The sequence below is a fragment of the Cydia fagiglandana genome, chromosome 24 (assembly GCF_963556715.1).
Source record: "Cydia fagiglandana chromosome 24, ilCydFagi1.1, whole genome shotgun sequence".
NCBI lineage: Eukaryota > Metazoa > Arthropoda > Insecta > Lepidoptera > Tortricidae > Cydia > Cydia fagiglandana.
The window spans coordinates 4,186,501-4,210,740 of NC_085955.1; the positions used below are offsets into that span (position 1 = coordinate 4,186,501).

Genomic DNA, 24,240 nt, shown 5'->3' on the forward strand with positions numbered 1-24,240 from the left:
ACTTCAGGCAAATCACTCTTACTTTGAAAAGTATTATATTTAAACCAAATAACAACAAAAAATTAATAAAAATTATTAGCGACCACATAAATCAATAACAAGTACCAGCACAAATTAACCACAAAAACACATCATTAGCACACCATTTCACATAATCGCTTCACGCCTCAAAATTAATTAAAAACATAATTGATAACTTTTCCGCGCGACTGTACCACGCTTCACAAAATATATACGTACTGCTCACCTACATTTATTTGTGCACTCACACAGACGCGTTTTATGGGAGCACACATAGACAGACACGGACGAGCTTTGCGCACACATACGTAGTTTATTTTACTATGAGGATAATTTTGCGATTTTTATACGAATGCTTTTATTTTATTCAGAGGAATAAAATATGGATGGTTAAATTAATGATTAAATTTTAAATTTAAGGGTTAATAAAGAATTTTTATAAAGTGATTGACAATCATGTAATATACCGTCTTAAAATAGAAATTTCTAAAAATTGTTAACTCACCAGGGGGCCTAGCCAATATGGCAATCATTATCATCATCGTCATTTCAGCCTATATACGTCCCACTGCTGAGCACAGGCCTCCCCTCATGTGCGAGAGGGCAACATGGCAATCGTTGATAGAAAATGCCAATCGAAACTCAAATAATGTATGAATATTAGCAGCCTCCTAGTCTAATCGGTTCGGCAGTGACCCTGCCTACGAAGCAGGAGGTCCCGGGTTCGAATCCTGGTAAGGGCATTTATTTGTGTGTTCATCACAATTTGTTCCTGAGCTATGGATGTTTTCTATGTATACTTATGTGTATATTATATATATCGTCGTCAAGAACCCACGAGCGCTTGTGGCCTAGCGGTAAGAGCGTGCGACTTGCAATCCGGAGGTCGCTGGTTCAAACCCGGCTCGTACCAATGAGTTATTCGGAACTTATGTACGAAATATCATTTGACATTTACCAGTCGCTTTTCGGAGAAGAAAAACATCGTGAGGAAACCTGACTAATCCTAATAAGGGCTAGTTTCCCCTCTGGGTTGGAAGGTCAGATGGCAGTCGCTTTCGTAAAAACTATTGCCTACGTCAAATCATGGGATTAGCTACCAAGCGGATCCCAGGCTCCCATGAGCCGTGGTAAAATGCCGGGATAACGCGAGGAAGAGTCGTCTAGAACCCACGCCGCAAGTCCCTTATTGGGACTGTTAAAAATTGTCCTATTAAAAAAAAGATAGATCTCTCTCTACTAAGTTAACTTCGCACCAACTTGATCAGGACAAAATGAGGAAGTGTCATTATAAACGTCTTGCACGATAAGTGCAGGGAAAAATCTAAAAATTATAAAAAAGTTAAAAAAAAATAGTTATTTTGTACTGAACCCTCGGTGGGCGAGTACGACTCGCACTTGTCCGGTTTTCTTTATGTGCACCGATCATTCCGATACCTGTGGACCCTGTGGTCCGATTTGAGTAATTCCGTTTTGTTTGAAAAGGTGTTACAATTACAATACAATAGGTATTACAAACTGTAAAATGGTCCCATATTCATTTAGGTCTAATCTGATGACTTGGGATCCATGAGGAATTGAGGGAACGCGCGAACGCATCAAATTTCAAAAGCACATCATAAGTAATTCTCTTGCCCTTGTCCCATTCACTTGGGGTCGGCGCAGCATGTCTTTTCTTCCACACCTCTGTCGCCCGTCATTCACTTGCGTTCGTTTCAGGTCATCTCTCACACAGTCCATCCACCTTTTCCTCGGTTTTCCTCTCCTCGTACTTCCCTCCACATTCATTCGTAACACCTTTCTCGTCACATGACTTTCATCCCTCCGCGTCACATGCCCGCCGCGTAATTTTGAAAAACACATATGTATTCTAAATAAACATACATGTTCAACTAGTTTTTTTACTTATTGCAAATTACGCGCAATTATGTTCTCACTACTATTACTGATAACGGTCTAGAACAAGTCTGGTCGCGGTTATCTCACGGCGGTCAGAGGTCAAACGATTAATACAATACGAATACAAGGATCTACAATCTATCAAGTCAATCATGCAGATTTGGAGTCGGTCAGGTGCTTCAAAGTCATTTTAAACAGTGGCTGATCTCACGGCGGTCAGAGGCCAACGATTAATGCAATACGAATACAAGGATCTACAATCTATCAAGTCAATCATGCAGATTTGGAGTCGGTCAGGTGGTTCAAAGTCATTTTAAACAGTGGCTGATCTCATGGCGGTCAGAGGCCAACGATTAATGCAATACGAATACAAGGATCTACAATCTATCAAGTCAATCATGCAGATTTGGAGTCGGTCAGGTGGTTCAAAGTCATTTTAAACAGTGGCTGATCTCACGGCGGTCAGAGGTCAAACGATTAATACAATACGCATACAAGGATCTACAATCTATCAAGTCAATCACGCAGATTTGGAGTCGGTCTGGTGGTTCAAAGTCATTTTAAACAGTGGCTGATCTCACGGCGGTCAGAGGTCAAACGATTAATACAATACGAATACAAGGATCTACAATCTATCAAGTTAATTATGCAGATTTGGAATCGATCTGGTGGTTCAAAGTCATTTTAAACAGTGGCTGATCTCACGGCGGTCAGAGGTCAAACGATTAATACAATATGAATACAAGGATCTACAATCTATCAAGTCAATTATGCAGATTTGGAGTCGGTCTGGTGGTTCAAAGTCATTTTAAACAGTGGCTGATCTCATGGCGGTCAGAGGCCAACGATTAATGCAATACGAATACAAGGATCTACAATCTATCAAGTCAATCATGCAGATTTGGAGTCGGTCAGGTGGTTCAAAGTCATTTTAAACAGTGGCTGATCTCATGGCGGTCAGAGGCCAACGATTAATGCAATACGAATACAAGGATCTACAATCTATCAAGTCAATCATGCAGATTTGGAGTCGGTCAGGTGGTTCAAAGTCATTTTAAACAGTGGCTGATCTCACGGCGGTCAGAGGTCAAACGATTAATACAATACGCATACAAGGATCTACAATCTATCAAGTCAATCACGCAGATTTGGAGTCGGTCTGGTGGTTCAAAGTCATTTTAAACAGTGGCTGATCTCACGGCGGTCAGAGGTCAAACGATTAATACAATACGAATACAAGGATCTACAATCTATCAAGTTAATTATGCAGATTTGGAATCGATCTGGTGGTTCAAAGTCATTTTAAACAGTGGCTGATCTCACGGCGGTCAGAGGTCAAACGATTAATACAATATGAATACAAGGATCTACAATCTATCAAGTCAATTATGCAGATTTGGAGTCGGTCTGGTGGTTCAAAGTCATTTTAAACAGTGGCTGATCTCATGGCGGTCAGAGGTTAGGTAGGTAGTTGAAAACTAATTGCATATTTGGTAGAATTGGTCAGGTGCTTCAATCGAAGTCTGTTTTCGGCAGTCACATATCTCCTCAGGACGGTCATAAGTCACACTACATTGACTAGATACGTATGCAATACGGGCAAATCAGCAATTTCTGCCATTACAATGTCAAAAAAAAATCGGATTTAGGTAGAATCGGTCACTCAGGTCCGAAGTCCGTTTTGTGACTAATCTCACGGCAGTCAGAGTTTAGATTAGGAATGTGTTCAGATAATTTAAATGCCTTATCCGGATATTTTCTGCTGATAATGACTATTATTTTTAAATCTATCCATTAAAGTTAAAAGTTTAATGTCAACTAGCCAATATCTCCATAATTCAGTGGTGGGCAAAGTACGGCCCGCGGGCCAGCTCCGGCCCGCGAATGGATTTCATCCGGCCCACCGCCGGTCGTATGAAATAATTAGAATATGGGCCATATGGCATTGGCCCACGATTATCACAAATCAAAATAAATTTTGGCTACAATTCTGGCTGTCCACTTAAATTTACTAAACTTTTTGGCCCCCCATGAAGAAAGTTTGCCCACCACTGCTCCATATCTTAAGCATGGGCAGGGGTGCGAAACTCCTGACAGTCCTAACTTCGGGCAAACTCGATTTCGTTCGGCTCAGCATTGCTCCGAGCAATTATTTGGGTTGACACAACTTGACGTACTGTTGACTTGACTACGTGTACGACCACAGATAACATAATGGCTTGAATTTTGACAACCCTAAATAGCTGAAAGGGATATTGCCATATATTAGAAAGAGACAGCATGATTCGACCCTGAGCCGCTGTCAAACTTCGGTTTTGTAGGAAGTTTCCTTTCTGTACGGTAGTACCATTACTTATTGTGTGGCATGGGTTAAGTTAGTTCTCGATCTTCGCATTGGCCCCAACTTAGAGCACGACATTTTAGTACCAGGGTATCAGAAATCACAAGGAACTCACCTGTCAACAGGCGGCGGTAGCGGCGCCATCATGTGCGGATGCGGAGGCATCGGATGCGGCGGGTGCGGGTGGAACGGGGACCCGGGCGGCGCGAAGTTGGGCCCCGGGAAGTGCCCCTGCTGGGGCGGCGGGCCCGGCGGGAAGCCCCCGCCGCCGCTCCCGGGCCGGGCCGAGGGGCTCCCGAACGGAGCCGCGTAAGGCGGGCCGGCGAAGCCCGGGCCGGGGGTGGAGGGCGCGGGGGAGGCGGCGAAGGCCGGGCCGGCCGGGGAGCCCGCGGGCGGCGCGAAGGACGAGAACGGCGGCTCCGGGTTGCCGCTCTTCCAGGCCGCCGGGACGCCCGGCGCGTCGTCCAGCGGCGGCACGCGCCGTTGCAGGCCCACCGACATCTGTGGGAGAACACCGTTAGATGGTTGACACTAATAGACGCAACGGACAGTTAATAGGCCGGATACCGGATATTCGGCCAGCCCGAATGGGCACCTGCCACAGACTAGGAATCCTCTAGACGGAGTTTAGAACAATTATTTCATGCAACCGATGCTGCCAAAAATGCGGGGGTGCGCGGGACGAGGTGAGCGAAGTCCCGTGCCGTGATTGGTCCGTTCAAACGACGAACGAGTTCACGGACGTTACACAAAGACACTTTCGACTCGAACATGGAGTAAAATTACCGTATGCGTGGCAGCGGGGGTAGCGCGACTATGCTCAGTCTAGAGGATGTTTTGACTGTGGCACCTGCCGACTTATTTGAACTAGAAACTTGGACAAAAACTGCATCCCCAAAAGTAGCCAAAGTTTAGGTAAGTTGGCAAGCCTGGTATTTAAAATACCGAGTTAACAGATACTAATAATCAGTTCCCATGCTTTCTTGAGTTTCCCAACCTTGGAAAGTCACCTGTAGGTTTGTCATACCTCGGTGAGTACGGAAACACATAAATGAATAGAAAAATTTTGGGACGTCGGACATATCTTAGGGTGGTATTCTACCTGTCCAATTTCTTTGTCCAATGTGTATTTTGTCTCACATTTTGCTCAATGAGAGAGTGAGACGCAATGACATTGGACCAAGATATTGGACAGGTGGAATACCACCCTTAGAACAAAGTGAAGGTCTTACATGTAAAGTATTTTTAGTTGTAACATGAGCAGAAGCAGGATCGATTGTGAGCTTATGGAGTTAGGATGCCTCAAAGAGGTTTGTTTACTATTTGTGCTAGTGGCGCCCCCTATGCAGAGTTTTGCGTAATATTCCCTATTACAAACTAGAAGTCATTTGCGAAATCTTAAATCAAAGCAAAATAATCTAGAGCGTAGCAAGGGACTCAAAAGCGCACGAGATGTAAATAACTTTTGATCTTGTGTAGTAAGTAGGTAAGTACACCAGACAAGACCCTTAGGTAAGTAAGTACCTATACCTACACCTCACCAAGTCAAAAAGAACAATGATATTATTAGGAAGGTAAAACTAAAATACAACCTGAATAAATGTATTCCTTCTAGAGATGCCACGAATATTCGGCAACTATTCGGCATTCGGCCTATTCGGCCATTTTGCCGAATATTCGGTATTCGGCCGAATGTTGCCTACTATTCGGCCGAATACCGAATACCTGTTACACCTACCTAAAAAGAAAAATTATACAAAAAAATTACAAAAAACCAGGTATATTTAATATTTAAAATGTATTCTTGGAAAGTAGTTAAATACGAAGCCACGTTTTTGAGCATTAGTTGATTACAAAATATTTTATTTTTATCATGGTCTGATTTGATTGACTCTAATCACATTCATTAATTCTGTTCAAATAAAAAAAATATTTTAGCAAACGTTGTGCTTTGATGGCGAACCTTACGAACAGTTTTCATAATAATTGTGACTCAAAATTTTCGCATGTCATGCCGAATATTCGGTCGCCGAATATTCGGTATTCGGCCGAGAGGGGGGCCGAATATTCGGTATTCGGCCAAATTCACTATTCGGGGCATCTCTAATTCCTTCTTCATCACTTTTTCACTCATGTTTTCTCAAGGTAATCTAACAATTAATTTAATTACCGCAATAAAACACAATCATAACCCTCCTTTTGCGTTGCCGTAGTCGGGTAAAAATAACCGAAAGAAATTTCAGTGAAATAATATGGAAACAACGACTATTTGACATTGACATTGACAGTTCATGGTTCAATCGACAACTTTTTTTGTAAAAAAACCTATAACTGTCCGAATTGCGGAAAGTTAGAACCTTTTGTCAACTGTCTAGTAGAGATTGTAAAAAAAAAAATTTAAGCAGTTTTTATATAAGTTCTTTATTGCAAGTATACAATAAAATACGTGAAATATAGTGATTTAATGAAATTGTAAATATAAATACTCGTAGGTGGTTTGGAACGAAGCGTTCTGACTTCGGGGGTCTATTGTAGTTAAGCCCCCATTCGCACGGGAGCTTTTTCAACGCGCGTTAAAAAAGCGTTTGAATGACACAAGTGGATAACCATTCACACGACAGCGGTGGCGCTTTTTATCAAGCGTTGTTGGATTTTCGACTTTAAGCCTTGGTCGTTAAATCGAATTTAGAGTGCGGACAGATTCAAGCGCTTTTTTAACGCGCGTTGAAAAAGCTGTCGTGCGAATGGGGCCTTAATAACCGTCAATATACCGTTGGACTTTGCTTGTCTCTTTCTCTTTGCTTGACGTGAAATGGATTAGAATATTTAGAATCCAAGTATTTCGAATTTAGTTTATACTTAATATAAATTGAATAACATATTTAATAAAATACAAACAAATCAATATTTCGAACGTCTATTTTTCTAATTCCTAATATTCTATTAAAAAAAATAATTTCATAAATCGTTGTCTCGATCTCCATCTACAATGGAGCGGGTTGGCAATTGACGAAAGTTTGTAAAGCAGCATAACTCCATTTTTCACATTTTTGCGTGTTGTGATTTTATAGTCGTAGCGACATCTATCGGTAAAAAATTGTGCTAGGTGATTTATTTTATAATGTTCACATGTTTTCAGCTTATTCTTGTTAGACATATTAGACTGAGAATGCTATAATATTGAATTTTACTTCTCTCCAGTTCCTATGCAGTGATATTATTATAATTTTATTTTATAGTAGTATTGAACTCCGTAAAATAAACTAGAATTATTTTTGTAAGCATTTCTTTAATGTGGACATAATTTAGTACTGTAAACTCTTTGTATTTTGTAGTGTTCGAAAAGTTCCATTGTTCCCCTGGGTACAATAACCACCTATTTTAGTCTTTCTGCTGTTTATCAGGTAATTTACAGACCTGAATTTCTAATTTACAGAATCATTTATTTTACGAACCAAAGGGCTATATTGGTAGTCACATTTTTAGTGTTCCGTACAAAACTTTGTTTACGGAACACTTATGGGATCACTTCGGTCTTGCAAATCAGTTAAATACGTTTTTCTCAGAGACCGTTTGACATAGATACCTAAAATTTGGAACAGTTATAGCAATTACCACCACTCATATTGTAAATAAGTCAAAACTGCTTATTTCTTATTAAAGGGGGAAATTTAGGGGGTTGAGAGGGGTAGGCTGAAACTTTTTTCATTTGTAAGAATCGTGTGGGGTACCATTAGAAAGCTTGCAAAAAATTGAGTCGATGGACTGATTTTGACTTCATTTTAGACTGCAATAGTTTCGTCAAAAAATACATTTAAAGTTGCAAGTTTTCATACAAAAAATTTCACCTCTGTCCTGGCGATTTTCGCGAAAACTATAGCTAACAGGCAGCTGACCAGTCAATACCCAACTTAAAGAAGCATGGAGACGGCGGGAAAATTATCAGCTTAACTTTATCTTTATTAGTTTTTCAACTGCAGCTTGACCTTTGGTTGCTTAAGGCTAGCTAACTGATGCTTACACTGGTCAATTCATATTAGGCGAGAAACATCCTTAGTTAAAACTTTGGCATTGAAATTTATGACTTATGTCTTTGACACAAAGTTTAATTCTGCTTGCTTATTTTTGTGGGATATTGTGATAGATAAACACTTAGCCAAACACATACAACTAAATGACGCTCAGTTCGGGTTTAGACCTGGACTTTCCACAGAGACGGCTATAGTATGTTTGAAATCAACTGTCCAGTACTATACGAGTAGGGATACACCGGTGACCGCCTGCTTCTTGGACCTATCCAAAGCCTTCGACCTGGTCTCGTATGACATTTTGTGGGACAAATTGGCAAATGAGACCAGTGTACCGGAGGAACTGATTGAGATGCTAAAATATTGGTATGGTAACCAAACTAACACAGTCCGATGGGCAGGCGGGCACTCAAATGAATATAAGTTGGAATGTGGTGTCAGGCAGGGCGGATTGACCTCCCCTAGATTATTCAACTTGTATGTAAACAGCCTGATGGATGAGCTCAACAAAGCATATGTCGGATGTTCTATTGATGGTAAGTCAGTCAATAACATCAGCTATGCTGATGACATGGCTTTGTTGAGTCCATCCATCAGTGCATTACAGGAACTGTTGGATATCTGTGAAAGGTACGCGGTGAAACATGGGCTGAGGTATAATGAAAAGAAAAGCGAGGTGCTAGTCTTCAAAGCAGGGAGAAAATCATATAATACAGTGCCTCCAGTGACGTTGGGTGGTGTACAACTCAACGTCACTAAAACTTTCAAGTACCTTGGCCATTGGGTCACCGAGGACCTAAAGGATGACCTCGATATAGAGAGGGAGCGCAGAGCGTTAGCAGTGAGGGGGAACATGCTGGCTCGCAGGTTTGCTAGGTGTAACAAAGATGTTAAGAAGACATTATTCAAAGCGTTCTGTCAATCGTTCTACACCTGCAGCCTGTGGGCCAGTTACACCCACAGGTCATATAACGCTCTGCGAATACAATACAATAATGTTTTTAGGATACTATTGGGCTACCCACGGTTCTGTAGCGCGTCTGGAATGTTTGCGGGGGAACGTACAGATGATTTTTACGCTATCATACGCAACAGGACAGCGTCGATCATGCGAAGGATAAGTAGCAGTGACAATGGTATCCTAAAGATATTTGCTGTAAAGTTGGATACTCCGTTAGCGAGACATTGGAACAGTCTACATTGTACTGGATCCTTTGACGACTGACGGGGTATCCAACTTTATATATAATTATAATAACTCATTTTGTATTTTATTTTTAAAATTACTATGTTACTAACCATAGTTTTGATAAGTCTTAATAGATAAGTGTAAATATGTAATCACTAACAATTTTATGGATATGTATGTCTGAAGTAAATAAATAAATAAATAAAAAAAATAAAAAATTTAATTTTATCTCAATAGCCTACTATAAGTATGAGAGAGATCTACAAAATACGACCTTATTATATTGCAAATAAGTTTCAATTTCGAACGGGCTTTCCAACCAATGGACTAGCCATCTCAAAAATCTGATAAATTCAAATTAAGAATTCCGTTCTTGACTGTCGTTGTGTTTTTTTTTCCACAATAGGACACATAGAGTTAGTAAGGCGTATAGAGATAATAAAGTCATTTAATATTTATGAACAGCTTTGGCCTCATGTATAGATTTTATTGAGAGTATCTGATTCGTCGAAACAATGTACACAATATTCCTTTTCATTAAGTACCATTACATTTCTGTATTAATTGTATAATTATAATATCTATTAATTATATTAAGTACTTATGTATATTTTTGAACGGATCGGTGAGCAACAAGATTCAGGGCTATAACCGCGAAAATAGAAGTTCGCAAATTGCGAGCATTTTTCTCTGTCACTCTAATTACGCCTTCATTGGAGTAAAAGAGAAAGATCCCCGCAAATTGCGAATTTCGGTTTTCGCGGTAGCCCCTCAGTCCTGTTACGAGAAAATAATTTTGGAAGACATTAATAGTATATGACAGTTAAATATCACAGTTTTTCGAAACAAAGGTAAAATTGACGAAATATTTAAAGTAAGCCGATCTTGTTTTTTAGCAGTTCTAAATAATATTAAAGTCTATATATATGGCATAGAACTAGAAACAAAATCAAATAAAAAAAAAATAATAAGTTCTAAATTCAAATTGAAGGAGTATACATTTAAGGTATTATAGGCCAAGCGCGCACCACGATTTTAATATTTGCGTCACGATTTTAGAATCGCGCTCTAATATATCGCAGAAAATTCACTGCGCGCACTGCGATGAAAAAGTCGACGAATTTGTTCATTCTCAACATGGATTTCGTACCAGTCGCTTGTCATGAAACGTGTCTTTAATATGCGATTGCTGTATGACTTTGAGCATTTATAACACAAAGGTGATCCCCGTCTATTTCCATAATTAAATGGTCAACATCTAGCGTCTCATTTTGAGACTCCATTGGAGATGCAGGTGCCGAGATGTTGGGGTTTGGAGAGCGAAATGCCGACTGAGGTCCGGCCGGGGTGCGATTTTATTATCATAGTGCGCGCGGGGCCATACAACTCCGCATGCTGCAATTCACTTTGCGACAATCGCGTCGCGAACAATCGCGGAAAAATGTGACAAATCACAATTTTAAAATCGCTGCGATTTTTTTGTCGCATATGCGCGCACTAACATATAAACACATACGTTGCATTTCTGCGACAAAATTATCGCAGGACAAAAAATCGTGGTGCGCGCTTGGCCTTACTCTAAATTATTATAATACATCAAGCATTCGCGAGATGCTCGACTTCGGTATTCAAACACAAAGCAATAGTACAAGAATCTAACTAAATGCAAAGGCCGAAGGAGCGATTCGAAGATCCGAAGCGTCCGGCAGACGCGCGCCTCCCGTAACTTTTCCAAGTATTTTTAAGTACAAGTGTCTAAGTCGCAAGATCCAAAGGCTGAAGTCGCATTGGGCCGAAAGCCCGAAGCAGGGTGCGCCAAAGTTCATATAAAATTGCAAATTCGATTATTGAAACTCCGAAAATGTATCTCATACAATTTTACATCCTAATGATCATTATACATTTTCATTTTAAACAATACTCATTGGAACTTCGAATTTATTATATTCATAATGTCATTCTACATAAATATCTCTATTACTAAAATTTATGTATATATTATTACTCGACATATCGATTGCAATAGTAAATTCTAAATAAGAAAAAAAAAAGACAAAAATAAACAGAAAAATAGGTCAAGTCAGGTTAAAATCCTGCCAGAAAGGTGGGTTAGGTTAGGTTAGAACTGCGCCCCTCACAGAACCGAAATGCTGCCAGAAAGGTGGGTTAGGTTAGGTTAGAACTGCGACCCTCACAGAACCGAAATACTGCCAGAAAGGTGGGTTAGGTTAGGTTAGAACTGCGACCCTCACAGAACCGAAATGCTGCCAGAAAAGTGGGTTAGGTTAGGTTAGAACTGTGACCCTCACAGAAACGAAATGCTGCCAGACAGGTGGGTTAGGTTAGGTTAGAACTGCGACCCTCACAAAACCGAAATGCTGCCAGAATAGTGGGTTAGGTTAGGTTAGAACTGCGACCTTCACAGAACCGAAATGCTGCCAGAATGGTGGGTTAGGTTAGGTTAGAACTGCGAACCTCACAGAACCGAAATGCTGCCAGAAAGTTGGGTTAGGTTAGGTTAGAACTGTGACCCTCACAGAACCGAAATGCTGCCAAACAGGTGGGTTAGGTTAGGTTAGAACTGCGACCCTCACAGAACCGAAATGCTGTGATCCTCACAGTGAGCGAGTGTAGCGAGAGCAAATGCTCCCGCCTTAGTCTTCGAGAAATTCTTACAAATAACATTATGGGCACAGATACATTCTCAGTGACAACATTATGAGTAAAAAAAAACGGAATATATATCGTTATGAATAATGTAGGTAGTAGTACAAAAAACTATAAAAAAAATATATGAGTAACAATTTTCGGAGAAACGATGATTATGACTACAAATCGGTATTATTAGAAATATTCGATTAATAAATTGTATATGAGCCAATATGGACCCCCCGAAGCATCCAGGAGGTCAGTTCTAAACACAGGTAATTAATACAAGTATCTAAATGCGAAGGCCGGAGGCCGAGCTCCGCGTAGGGCCGAAGGCCCGAAGCCTGCAAGATGTCAGTGGTTAAACACAGAACTGACAGCCTGGACGCTTCGGGCCTTCGGCCCTACGCGGAGCTCGGCCTTCGGCCTTCGCATTTAGATACTTATACTATTGTTCTGTGTTTAAGTACTAACATCCTGGACGCTTCGGGCCTTCGGCCCTATGCGGAGCTCGGCCTTCGGCTTTCGCATTTAGACATTTGTACTATTGTTATGTGTTAAAGCACTGACATCCTGGACGCTTCGGGCCTTCGGGCTACGCGGAGGTCGGCCTTTGACCTTCACATTTAGACACTTGTACTATTGCTCTGTGCTAAAGCGATGACATTTTGCTAAAGCTCGGCCTTCGGCCTTCGCACTTAGGCACTTTGTACTATTGTTCTGTGTGTGTAGTTGAATACGGTATCCTAAAAACAGGCAAACAACCTCTGTAAAATGTAACGATGCGAGCGGTACGGCTACCATCAGTTTGGCATTGACATAAACGCTACCGTGGGCGTGAACGTAATTTACTTTCTATGCATCTCGCTCGTACTGACATATTAGTGCGAAAGAGATATACCTATAGGAAGTAAATTACGTTCACGATATCGTTTATGTCAATGCCAAACTGATGGTTATGGAGTGTAGAAGTATCTCTACCTTCCATACTGATGGTAGCCGTACGGAACACTAAATGCCTCGAGCTATCTCGGGCTTGGCCAAATTATTTGTAATAGTATAGGTACCTATTACTATACAAGTGCGAAAAATAAGAAATTTGTAACGAGTGGAATGGAACTAAAGCACGACGACGAGGGGAGTGTTTTAAATGGACACGAGTTGCGAATCACCGTTTCGCACGTGTATTGTACGTTTTACAGTAAATATGTGACGTTCCACGGCATAAGGTACCTTATGGCGGCTGGCGCTTACGTCGCATAGCGCCACCATAATATTGGAGCGCGGCGTTAATTATAGCGTAAGCGCCAACCGCCACAAGGTACCTTTTCCCGTGGGACGTCACATATGGCCCTTTGAATTTTCAACATATCTAGAGTTAGCATTAACTGATTTTAACTCTGTATGCTATGAGAACAGTGATGAGCTAGGCCAAAATGATCGTTTCATTTCAATAGAGCTCGCCGTCCTAAACGATGTGTAATAAAATTTGAAAGTTCCGCCGCTAACGGCCATTTTTCCCACGATACGCTATGCATATACAATATGCAACATCATACATAGTCCGTCTAAGCTATGTCTGCACCGACTTTGACAGAAAATGTTGAAGCGCTGCAATAAATGTCATATTCTCAAAATTCTCATAGATATTGACGACCGGTCTGGCCTAGTGGGTAGTGACCCTGCCTATGAAGCCGATGGTCCCGGGTTCGAATCCTGGTAAGGGCATTTATTTGTATGATGATACAGATATTTGTTCCTGAGTCATGGTTGTTTTCTATGTATTTAAGTATTTATATATTACATATATCGTTGTCTGGGTACCCACAGCACAAGCCTTCTTGAGCTTACCGTGGGGCTTAGTCAATCTGTGTAAGAATGTCCTATAATATTTATTTATTTATTTATTATTTATTTATTTATACATAGTCCGTCTAAGCTATGTCTGCACCGACTTTGACAGAAAACGTTGAAGCGCTGCAATAAATGTCATATTCTCATAGATATTTGATGATTATGGTTATATTTCCAAACTTTGCCATTTAAAGCCTGTGCAATTAGCTTACTTTAGTAAATGTTTATTGGATCCAATAGTGGATGTATAAGTTAAGATTGACGAAATGTAAAGTGAGCCATTCTCTAGAATAAATTTGAACAAGATCGGTTCACTTTATATTTCGTCAGCTTTACAACCTGGGTCGCATTTTATAAAAGATCTGTAATAACGTGTAATGGAATCGATGCTGGTATTTCTATATGATAAACGTAACCACAGAATAAATAATAGTACTAGGTACAGTACAGAAGACTCACCCTCTACCAAAACGCGTCTGTTACGATCACCATAGATATGGCCGTTAGGTGGCGACAGCGTCACGCGCGGCTTATGGCTAGCCACCAAAATTGGTGTGGAACGGGTGTACTTTTAGCTACCTGTAGCAAAGCGACGAAATGGCGGAGTGAGCCACGCCTGACGTAACGTAAAAATACAAGTGTCAGGCCTTTTTATAAACCACAACCCCCGGATGTAACTTTTTCCTTATAATCTTTTGAAGATTAAGTCTCAAAGCCTTATTTAAGGAAATGTCCCAGCGTCTCATCGACACCACAGGTGACCAGAGGGCTGGCAGCTACCTCGGCCAGAGAATAAGCCTGGCCATCCAAAAAGGAAACGCTGCCAGCCTCCTGGGCAAGTGGGCACCATAACAAACGAAGGTGACCTGGGAAGCATTTTTTACCTATAGTTAATTTAAGTTATGTTAAATTTTAGTTTTATTTTAATGTTGTTTTTATTATCATTTTGTTGGTATTATAATAAAGAATATAGTCTCAATTTGAACGTAACTAAGTGCAATTTTTCATACTTATTGTATTTACAAACTTAAGGCGTGCGCGGGGGTCAAAGTCAACACGTCATTTTGTAAGCTTTTGACAATGAAGGGGTAACGTAACCCACAGGGACAAAACCGGTCACATGAGGGAACTATTGGTGTTAGGGTGGGTCATTCGTAGCCATTTGTTTGTTGATAATAATAATAATTCATTCTCATAGAGTTCATAGATATGTGCCAATCTATTTTTTATAAGATACCTACTTTATATGCAATCATACATTTTATAATTTTATTTGGCATATTTTTTGTATCGCAGTTCGTGCGTTATTTTGGCCGTAGGTAAATTTCTCACATACGATTTGTAAAAGTATATTTGTTATTTTCTGCCTACCCCTCCGTAAAAAAGGCGTGATTATATGTATGTATGTATGTAAATATGATAGTAGTAGTAGTAAAACACTTTATTGTACAAAAATCAAAACAAAACAGGAAAATAATATTCGTCATTAGTACAAAGGCGAACTTATCCCTTTAAGGGATCTCTCCCAGTTAACCTTCGAGCAATTGAGCGATACTATCCAGTTAACTTACCATTGTTCATTCTTTGGTTTATATAATAATTATTAAATTACATAGCATTATTACTTAAAAAATGTGATATACCCGATAGGTAGACGTGCCTACTGCCCGTGCCTAAACAAAGATTAAAAAAAAAAAACAAAAATGTAAGGATACGGATATATTGATACGGATGTCTATACGAGTAAACCATTAGCAACACATGAAAGCCATTTTGATCTGTTAAAGGTCGATGCAACTGCACCACGCGCATACTATTTACCATCAAAATAAATATAGCATCAGCAGCTGTCATCCTAGAAAGAACTGTCAAACTTTTTATACAAGTAAATCTCAACGAATAGGCTACTGACAACGTGACAAGTCATCTCAGCTTCTTTTTAGGGTTCCGTATCCAAAGGGTAAAACGGGACCCTATTACTAAGACTTCGCTGTCCGTCCGTCCGTCTGTCACCAGGCTGTATCCCACGAACCGTGATAGCTAGACAGTTGAAATTTTCACAGATGATGTATTTCTGTTGCCGCTATAACAACAAATACTAAAAAAAGAATAAAATAAAGATTTAAGTGGGGCTCCCATACAACAAACGTGATTTTTGACCAAAGTTAAGCAACGTCGGGCGTGGTCAGTACTTGGATGGGTGACCGTTTTTTTTTGCATTTTTTTTGTTTTTTCTTTTTTTGCATTATGGTACGGAACCCTTCGTGCGCGAGTCCGACTCGCACTTGCCCGGTTTTTTCAAATAGAGCACTTGACTCACTAGTTCAATCAATTAATTTTTTCGATAGGGCATAGAATAGGGTATACTGACTACTCAAATCAGTTTATTTAACGATTATGGAATTTATATGAAATACAGAACAAGTTACGTCACGGTCAAGTTACCTACTCTTTATAGTTCTTTTGTTTCCGATTTACGAAATTTAGATTAAAGATTACTTTTGTATGATTATTTATATACCATTAACCTTTTGTATAATAAATAAATATATTCTTTCATATTTACAAAATAGAATTAAGTAAAAAATAATAATTTCCACTTTAAGCAAAAATTTTAGTGCTTTCTTTCATGTATGGCGTCAAATAACCTAAACAGTCGACAATTGTGAGGGCCTATCGCGAACCTCGTTCGAAGTGTTGCTTTCCTGTCACACTTACGTATGAATTTACAAGTGCGACAGAGAGGTAAGACGTCGAACGTAGTTCGCGGTAGGCCCTCTGATACGATGACGTTGATAAAGGTATGGTGCAACCGGCCCGCGACACAGAATAATTAATAGTACTACCGTACAGAAAGGAAACTTCCTACAAAACCGAAGTTTGGCAGCGGTTCAGGGTCGAATCATGCTGTCTCTTTCTAATATATGGCACTATCCCTTACGGCTATTTAGGGTTGTCAAAAATCAAGTGATTATCTTATCTGTGCTCGTGCACGCAAAAGGAAGTGATGTGGTGCCAACCCTGATAATTGCTCGGAGCAATGCTGAGCCGAGCGGAGCCGAGTTTGACCGAAGCCAGGAGTTTTGCACCCCTGCCCACGGCCCAAGACAATCATCGGGGCGGCGCAACTCGCGTGCTCGCGTGTCCTTGGGGCCGTGAACTCCGCACCTGCATCTTTACTTGCATTCAACCAGAGGGCTACCGCGAACCACTTTCGACATGTTGCTTCTCTGTCGCACCTGTAAATTAGTACGTAAGTGTGACAGGGAGGTAACACGTCGTCGTCGGTATGCTCTCTGTTTTTGGCCTAAAATTTTAAATTGTATAACCAACGTGTGTTTTAAACACCATTGCATGGTATAATAATATATTCCGACTGGTACTCTCTTCCCGTCTTTTCTAGGTCACCTGACTGACACAAGCCTACGTCATCATGCGACAGCGCCATATGATAATATGCGATAGCGCTATATATAGCGGCCGTGTTATTGTGACGTAGGCTTGTGTCACTCTGGGAAGAGAAGACCGTGTTTTATTAGACTATGCACCGTTGTTTATGGAAGATAGGTCATTTGAGTCTCACCGAGACATTAATTATTTTTAGCGGCTAAAAAACCATCGTCAATCATATCACAATATATTATTATATATTTAAATTATAGTTGCTCCAAACAAAGTCTACAGCGGATTTGATAGCCCATGCAGTGTAAGTGTTATGTATATGTACGTCATAATTTCATATGTACGTTTGACGTTTAAAATTATACTTGTACTGCGTGGGCTATCAAAATCGCAACAAATTTCAACAGTTGAAATTTTCACAGATGATGTATTCCTGTTGCCGCTATAACAACAAATACTAAAAAGTACGGAACCCTCGGTGGGCGAGTCCGATTCGCACTTAGCCGGTTTTTTTAAATAAAGCCTAGCATAAAGACAACTCGCGTGTCCGCGCGTCCTTGAGGCCGTGAACTCCTGGCCCCGCACCTGCATGCACTCAACCTGTTTCGGCCTTTAACTTTTTCAATACAATAACCGACTTACTCGACTTGACCTAATTTTGTGTAGACTTTTGACTGAATTATTATTCTGCCATGCTAAGATAAAAAGCAGTGAAAATTGAAAACAAAAATGATATTTAAAATCTTAATCTAAAAGTTCAATTTTGAAATTAATTTGTTTTTCAGATACCGCCTTTTAGCTTAGGACGGCAGTGTATGTAAAATTATATTTTTATCAATAAAGAATTGAATTGAATTGTCACTAATCTTTTTCATTTTTAGGGTTCCGTACCCAAAGGGTAAAACGGGACCCTATTACTAAGACTTCGCTGTCCGTCCGTCCGTCCGTCCGTCCGTCTGTCACCAGGCTGTATCTCACGAACCGTGATAGCTAGACAGTTGAAATTTTCACAGATGATGTATTTCTGTTGCCGCTATAACAACAAATACTAAAAACAGAATAAAATAAAGATTTAAATGGGGCTCCCATACAACAAACGTGATTTTTGACCAAAGTTAAGCAACGTCGGGAGGGGTCAGTACTTGGATGGGTGACCGTTTTTTTTTGCATTATGGTACGGAACCCTTCGTGCGCGAGTCCGACTCGCACTTGCCCAGTTTTTTAAATAACTCATGTTTCTACATTAAAGCGCATCCTTCAGACATTTGAGTGAGACAGAATGTCTCAAGGCAAAAGTACCTAAGTAATTTTTTTACAAAAAATCAAATATCGTATCGAAACGTGTTGCTAATACATACATACATTTTAGAATTATCTAGTCAAATTCTGATTTACAATATTTTTTTACTGATATTTTTATTTTTGTAAGTTCTTTATTTAACATAATTACAAGGTAATTACTAAATCTAGTGTACATTTGCAGGTCTACTGATATTGTAAGCAAGCATCAATATGCACGCATTTCTATTCTAATCTAACCTCATATATCAAAATAAATACTTATTACGTAGCAACGTCTCAAGGCAAAAGTACCTAAGTAAATATTTGACGAAAAACATTATATGTAGTTTCTTATCGAAATGTTTTACTAATACATGCTTGAAACAGTTTTCAATAAAAAATTATAATAATTTCTACTTAATATTATTGTAAACAAGCAACAATAGCACTCAGCATTTCTAATCCAACCTGGGGGCCTACCGTGAATCACGTGTTGCCTCTCTGTCGCACTTGTAAATTCGTACTTAAGTGTGACAGCGAGGCAACACGTCGAATATGGTTCGCGGTAGGCCCTGGATATTTAATACATATTAATGCACGTATTACGGAGCTACGTATTCGTATTAACTTCCGAAATAACCCGCCGCATCTGCATCCTATCGACTATAGCCATTGTTGCGTACATTTAAAGGAAGTATCGGCTATTTGTGTCCAAATATTTGTTCTTTTGTGCCGAAGGTAGCAGGTAATAAAACGATCTTGAGCCCCGAGTGACCGTAATGTCGCTCGTGACGATTGAGTCAGTTTTAAAAGGTTTGCTTTTGGGTTTAATGTGGGATAAGATAATCCTTGTGTAACGTGTTTATGGGAATAATTTAAAAACTGTTTTTTAACATAACAAGGCATGTTATATTATAGAGTCTGTTCGGAAAGGGAAGAGTCGTGGAATGTATAAGTTATGTAAAAAAAACATATTTTTTATATGATGAAAGTCTTAGACAATTTATAATGTCTACAGAAGACATGCCAATTTTATATGACGTTTTTGACCCTTACCAGGCTCTTGCCTAGTAATTTTAATGAGTTAAAGTTTTATCCAGTGAGACAAAAACGACCGCACTGTTTAATATATAAGTAAATATATGGTCCAATTTGCGTATTTCAAACACTTGTTACACCTTATTTGATCGGATGGTGGTTGCTTTTGGTTCAAAAACCTGTTTTAAAATCACTGTATGTGATGTAGGGAGTTTGCTAGTTTTAAAACATATCTTTGTTTTCTTCATAAGGGCTGTCCATAAATTACGTCATCGATTTTTGACGATTTTTGACCCCCCCCCCCCCCTAAAATCATCAAAAAGTCATGCTTTGAATGACTCTGTTTCCTCCTACGGCATGCTACCATCATCCGATGTCCAGACACCCCCCCTCCCTAATTTGAAATGACGTAATTTATGAATAGCCCCATAGCATCAAACAATTCAAACATAAGTATATGTATAAGTATGATCCAGGAGTTGTAAATGTTATAGTAATAATATTTATACTTGTTTGCTTCTTTTCCGCCGATTAACCGCAATAAAATGAAAACAACCACAAATGCAATCGTGTTGCACATCTATGCTTCGTACAGTAATTGATAAGTAATGTAATTTAAACCAACAACAATACATTATCTAATGCTACTAATTAAAATTTTCCATCAGTTGTGTCAGTCACCGATGTGTGGAAGACCATTACAACGTTACCATGACAGCACGTCGTGTAAACATAAAAAAATGCAATAATATAGGTATGCAAGGATAAGAACACATTAATTATAGTTCGTTTTTTTAGCATTACAAAGAACTTGCAAGAAGGTAAGCGGTCTTGACATGTCTTTTAATTGAAAAACGCTTTTTAATAATCAGTAACTATTACTTATGAAAGCAGAAGAATATAAATGATCGTATTAGATTCATAATTGGACGTAGTTTAGTGTAAAAGATCCATCCTCTAAAATTTGTCATTTAAATGAATGACTTTTCCCTTTGACAGAAAGTTCAAATTTTACTAACAGATTTTTGTGGATTGGATCTTTTACCCTAAACTACGTCCAATTGTTATATATTTGCCGTAACTGATTTTTAAAATGTGTTTTTCAATTAAAAGACACATCAAGATTGTTTACCTAATTTCTAATGCTAAAAAAAACGAAGCATAAGGTAAGTTTTACCTCACCTCTTAACATATCGGCCACCCATAAATCCATACAGTAAGTAATATTTAGATATTGTATTTTTTTTCTAATGAATGTGGAGCGAATTAACGGGAGAGGAAAACCGAGGAAAAGGTGGATGGACTGTGTGAGAGACGAAATAAAACGAACGTAAGTGAATGATGAGAATATGAGATGAAGGGCGAGAGAGAAGTGTGGGAGAAAAAGTCATGCTGCGCCGACCCCAAGTGAATGGGATAAAGGCAAGCGAGTGATTATTGTATTTTGTTTCTAGTTGGACAATGGTCATGTTTAGTAGCTTTTGGACCGATGATTTGGGCATTACTATCCTGGGAGCCTTGCCAAGATGACAAGCTTACATCGATAAACGTCAAACGAAAAGATGCAATGTATCGGAATGGCAGAGGGCCTACCGCGAACCATGGTCGACGTGTTGCCTCTCTGTTGTAGTTGTAAATTCGTATGTAAGTGTGATAGGGAGGCAACACAGTAGCCACTTGTTACCATACATTATTTAAGTTTCGATTGGCGTTTTCTATCAACGATTGTCATCTTTGGCTAAGCCTCCTTAGACATAATATGTCTTTTATGTCGTTAAGAGATCTTCAGACAAAGTTCTTTCTTGATTAATTCTCTCCAGTTTCTAGTGTAATAAATCAATATCATAGGACAATTTTACACAGATCGACCTAGTTCCACAGTAAGTTCAATAAGTGAATACGTGAGGTTTTGTATGCCCATCATTTCTTTATATATTTTATATGACCCTGTAGCTTGATAGCGTTTATGACATTATGGGTGACAAAAAACACTCATTTCTTTCGAACTTACTGGCATTTTTCTATGATATCCATCTACCTAAAGTTGATTGTTATTGATCACAGTGATACCTATTTAGTATTTACCTTTAATTTTGTTGCACATGCATTTCATTATTGTAATTTTAATCTATGAAAATATTTAAAACGAAATATAATGCATTCTGATTATAAATCAGTAAATAATGCCATTGAACGCGACAGACGGTTGACTTTGGGAAAGTGCAGTGAAAACGCGTGACGTAGCACGCAGCGATGTTGATCTTCATTACGTATTGTTATGCCTTTGTATTTTATTTTAAATTTATTTAGTTTAGAGATAATTTATATTATTATTTTTAGGCTAATTTAATGTTTTGTATTTATTTAATAGTGTTGTAATAAATATTGTTTTCTCCCGTTGAAGTCAGTTCGTTCAGTGACAGATCCAGGCGCTTTTGGATTTGGTTGGTTAACCATTAAATCTCATATCTTTGTATTTGGGATGTTTGTACATACTTTGAGACTATTGACGACAAGCGAGACACAATATGTAGTGAAATCGCTTGAATCATATTTCATGATTTTTGTCAACAAGGTATGGATATTCATACATTCCTATAACTTTGTTGAAAGTTTTCACACAAACAGATAGGATTTTAGGTGTCTACGTTTATTGTATGTGGCCTTCCATCGTAGAAGGGTCATTATGCTTCAAGTGCAATAAGGATCATTTTTTTTAATTCCAAGAGAAATTCCATAGAAATTTTGATAGAGTTTTCTTTATTGCACATGTGACATGAAGCATAAGGAAAGGATAATTCTCTGATGGAAATAAGCCACATATATTCAATGTTTTAGATAATTTATAAATACTGAATCAAGACGATTAATCTTTAGAGAAACTTTAACTTTTATTTTGTTCATAACATTATTTGGCGGGAATCACGGGATAGCCTAATGTAACTATGTCCAACATTCTGAACCCAAAGCTTTGACAGGGATCCCTCGTTAATTAAGATCTGTGTTTGAACGTGACCTCACCGTGGAGATCAACTACTAAGCTTTCTCTGATCGAAGTGACAGGCGAAGGTAAAGACGGATTCTTAAAGTTTTCATTGCCAGCGCTGGTAGCCTAGCGGTAAGAGCGTGCGACTTTCATTCCGGAGGTCGCGGGTTCAAACCCCGGCTCTTACCAAGGAGTTTTTCGGAACTTATGTACGAAATATCATTTGATATTTGCCAGTCGCTTTTCGATGAAGGAAAACATCGTGAGGAAACCGGACTAATCCCAATAAGGCCTAGTTTCACCTCTGGGTTGGAAGGTCAGATGGCTTTCGTAAAAACTAGTGCCTACGTCAAATCATGGGATTAGTTGTCAAGACTCCAGGCTCTCATGAGCCATGGCAAAATGCCGGGATAACGCGATGAAGAAGAGTTTTCATTGCCACAGACCTCACGCTGGAATACCATTGAAAAAATTAGATCTATAATTAAACAAATTACATATCTTCAAATCAGGTACGAAAATAAATGCATTTAGCGTGGCATCGCTATTTCTTGTGTCGCGCTGTGCCACGCCGTGCCAAGAAGTTATCGTGGCCAATAAACAGTCCAATATGACATATGTACTAGTTTGGCATGGGAAATATAGTGTACCTTAAGGCGATGTTTAGCACTCTGTGTACAAAACACCACCCGTTTGCCTTTGCAAAATTGTTAGTTGTAAGATAGAATATTTCCAAATCTGTAAAAGTATGCTCGTATCAGAGGGCCTACCGCCTCTCGCTGTCGTACTTTTGAATTCGCACGTATGTACGACCTGTACGGTTACCATCAGTTTGTCACTGACATAAACGCCGTCGAGAACGTAATTTACTTTCTATACATCCCGTTTGCACTAATATGCGAGTGCGAGCGGGATGTATAGAAAGTAAATTACGTTCTCGACGGCGTTTATGTCAGTGACAAACTGATGGTAACCGTAAAGGAGGCAACACGTCGAACGTGGTAGGCCCTCAGAAAAGTTACCTTCCTAGGTTACAATACCTATATCACCACAACACTGTGTAACACATGCAGAATGTGTATATGTGTATGCGCTGTTGAACTTATCTTATGTATGTAGTTTGTTAGGATTTGTAGCCCGAGTAAGTCACTAACTAACATCATTGAAATTATTGGACAATAAACCGTGTTACAAGTGTAATAAAGTGCATTGTTACTTTAATTTTTTGATAGTACTTAGTGAGTTTTGCTTGTCACCCGACGATCTATCCTAACACTCCCGACGCAGGTACGTGCCCGATGTAGGTATAACTTTGGCTTCTTGGTTAAAGCACACCCCGGACACTGGCGATCAAATGTATGAAACAAACGCGTTCCTACGCACACGTCTAAGCTCGTGTAGGTGAACGCGTACCATGCTTGTGTGAGTGAGATAAGACGTGCGAGGGTTCTCGCCAGTTTGTTGTCAAGTTCGATGACCTCAATTACTCAAAACTCATTGCGCGAATTAGGAAGAAATAAGAATCTCATTATGTTATAAGGTGGGTATCTAA

The 24,240-nt window shown here is 39.3% G+C and overlaps 1 protein-coding gene across 1 annotated transcript in view; it reads right to left on the reverse strand.

The window, feature by feature from the left end:
- LOC134676264 (LIM domain-binding protein 2) overlaps positions 1 to 24,240 on the reverse strand; it is an 89,117-nt gene that overhangs the window by 62,130 nt on the left and 2,747 nt on the right. The window contains exon 2 of the mRNA XM_063534622.1: positions 4,377 to 4,762. Within this exon, the coding sequence (XP_063390692.1) occupies positions 4,377 to 4,762 (386 nt within the window). The remainder of the gene's footprint in view (positions 1 to 4,376; positions 4,763 to 24,240) is intronic.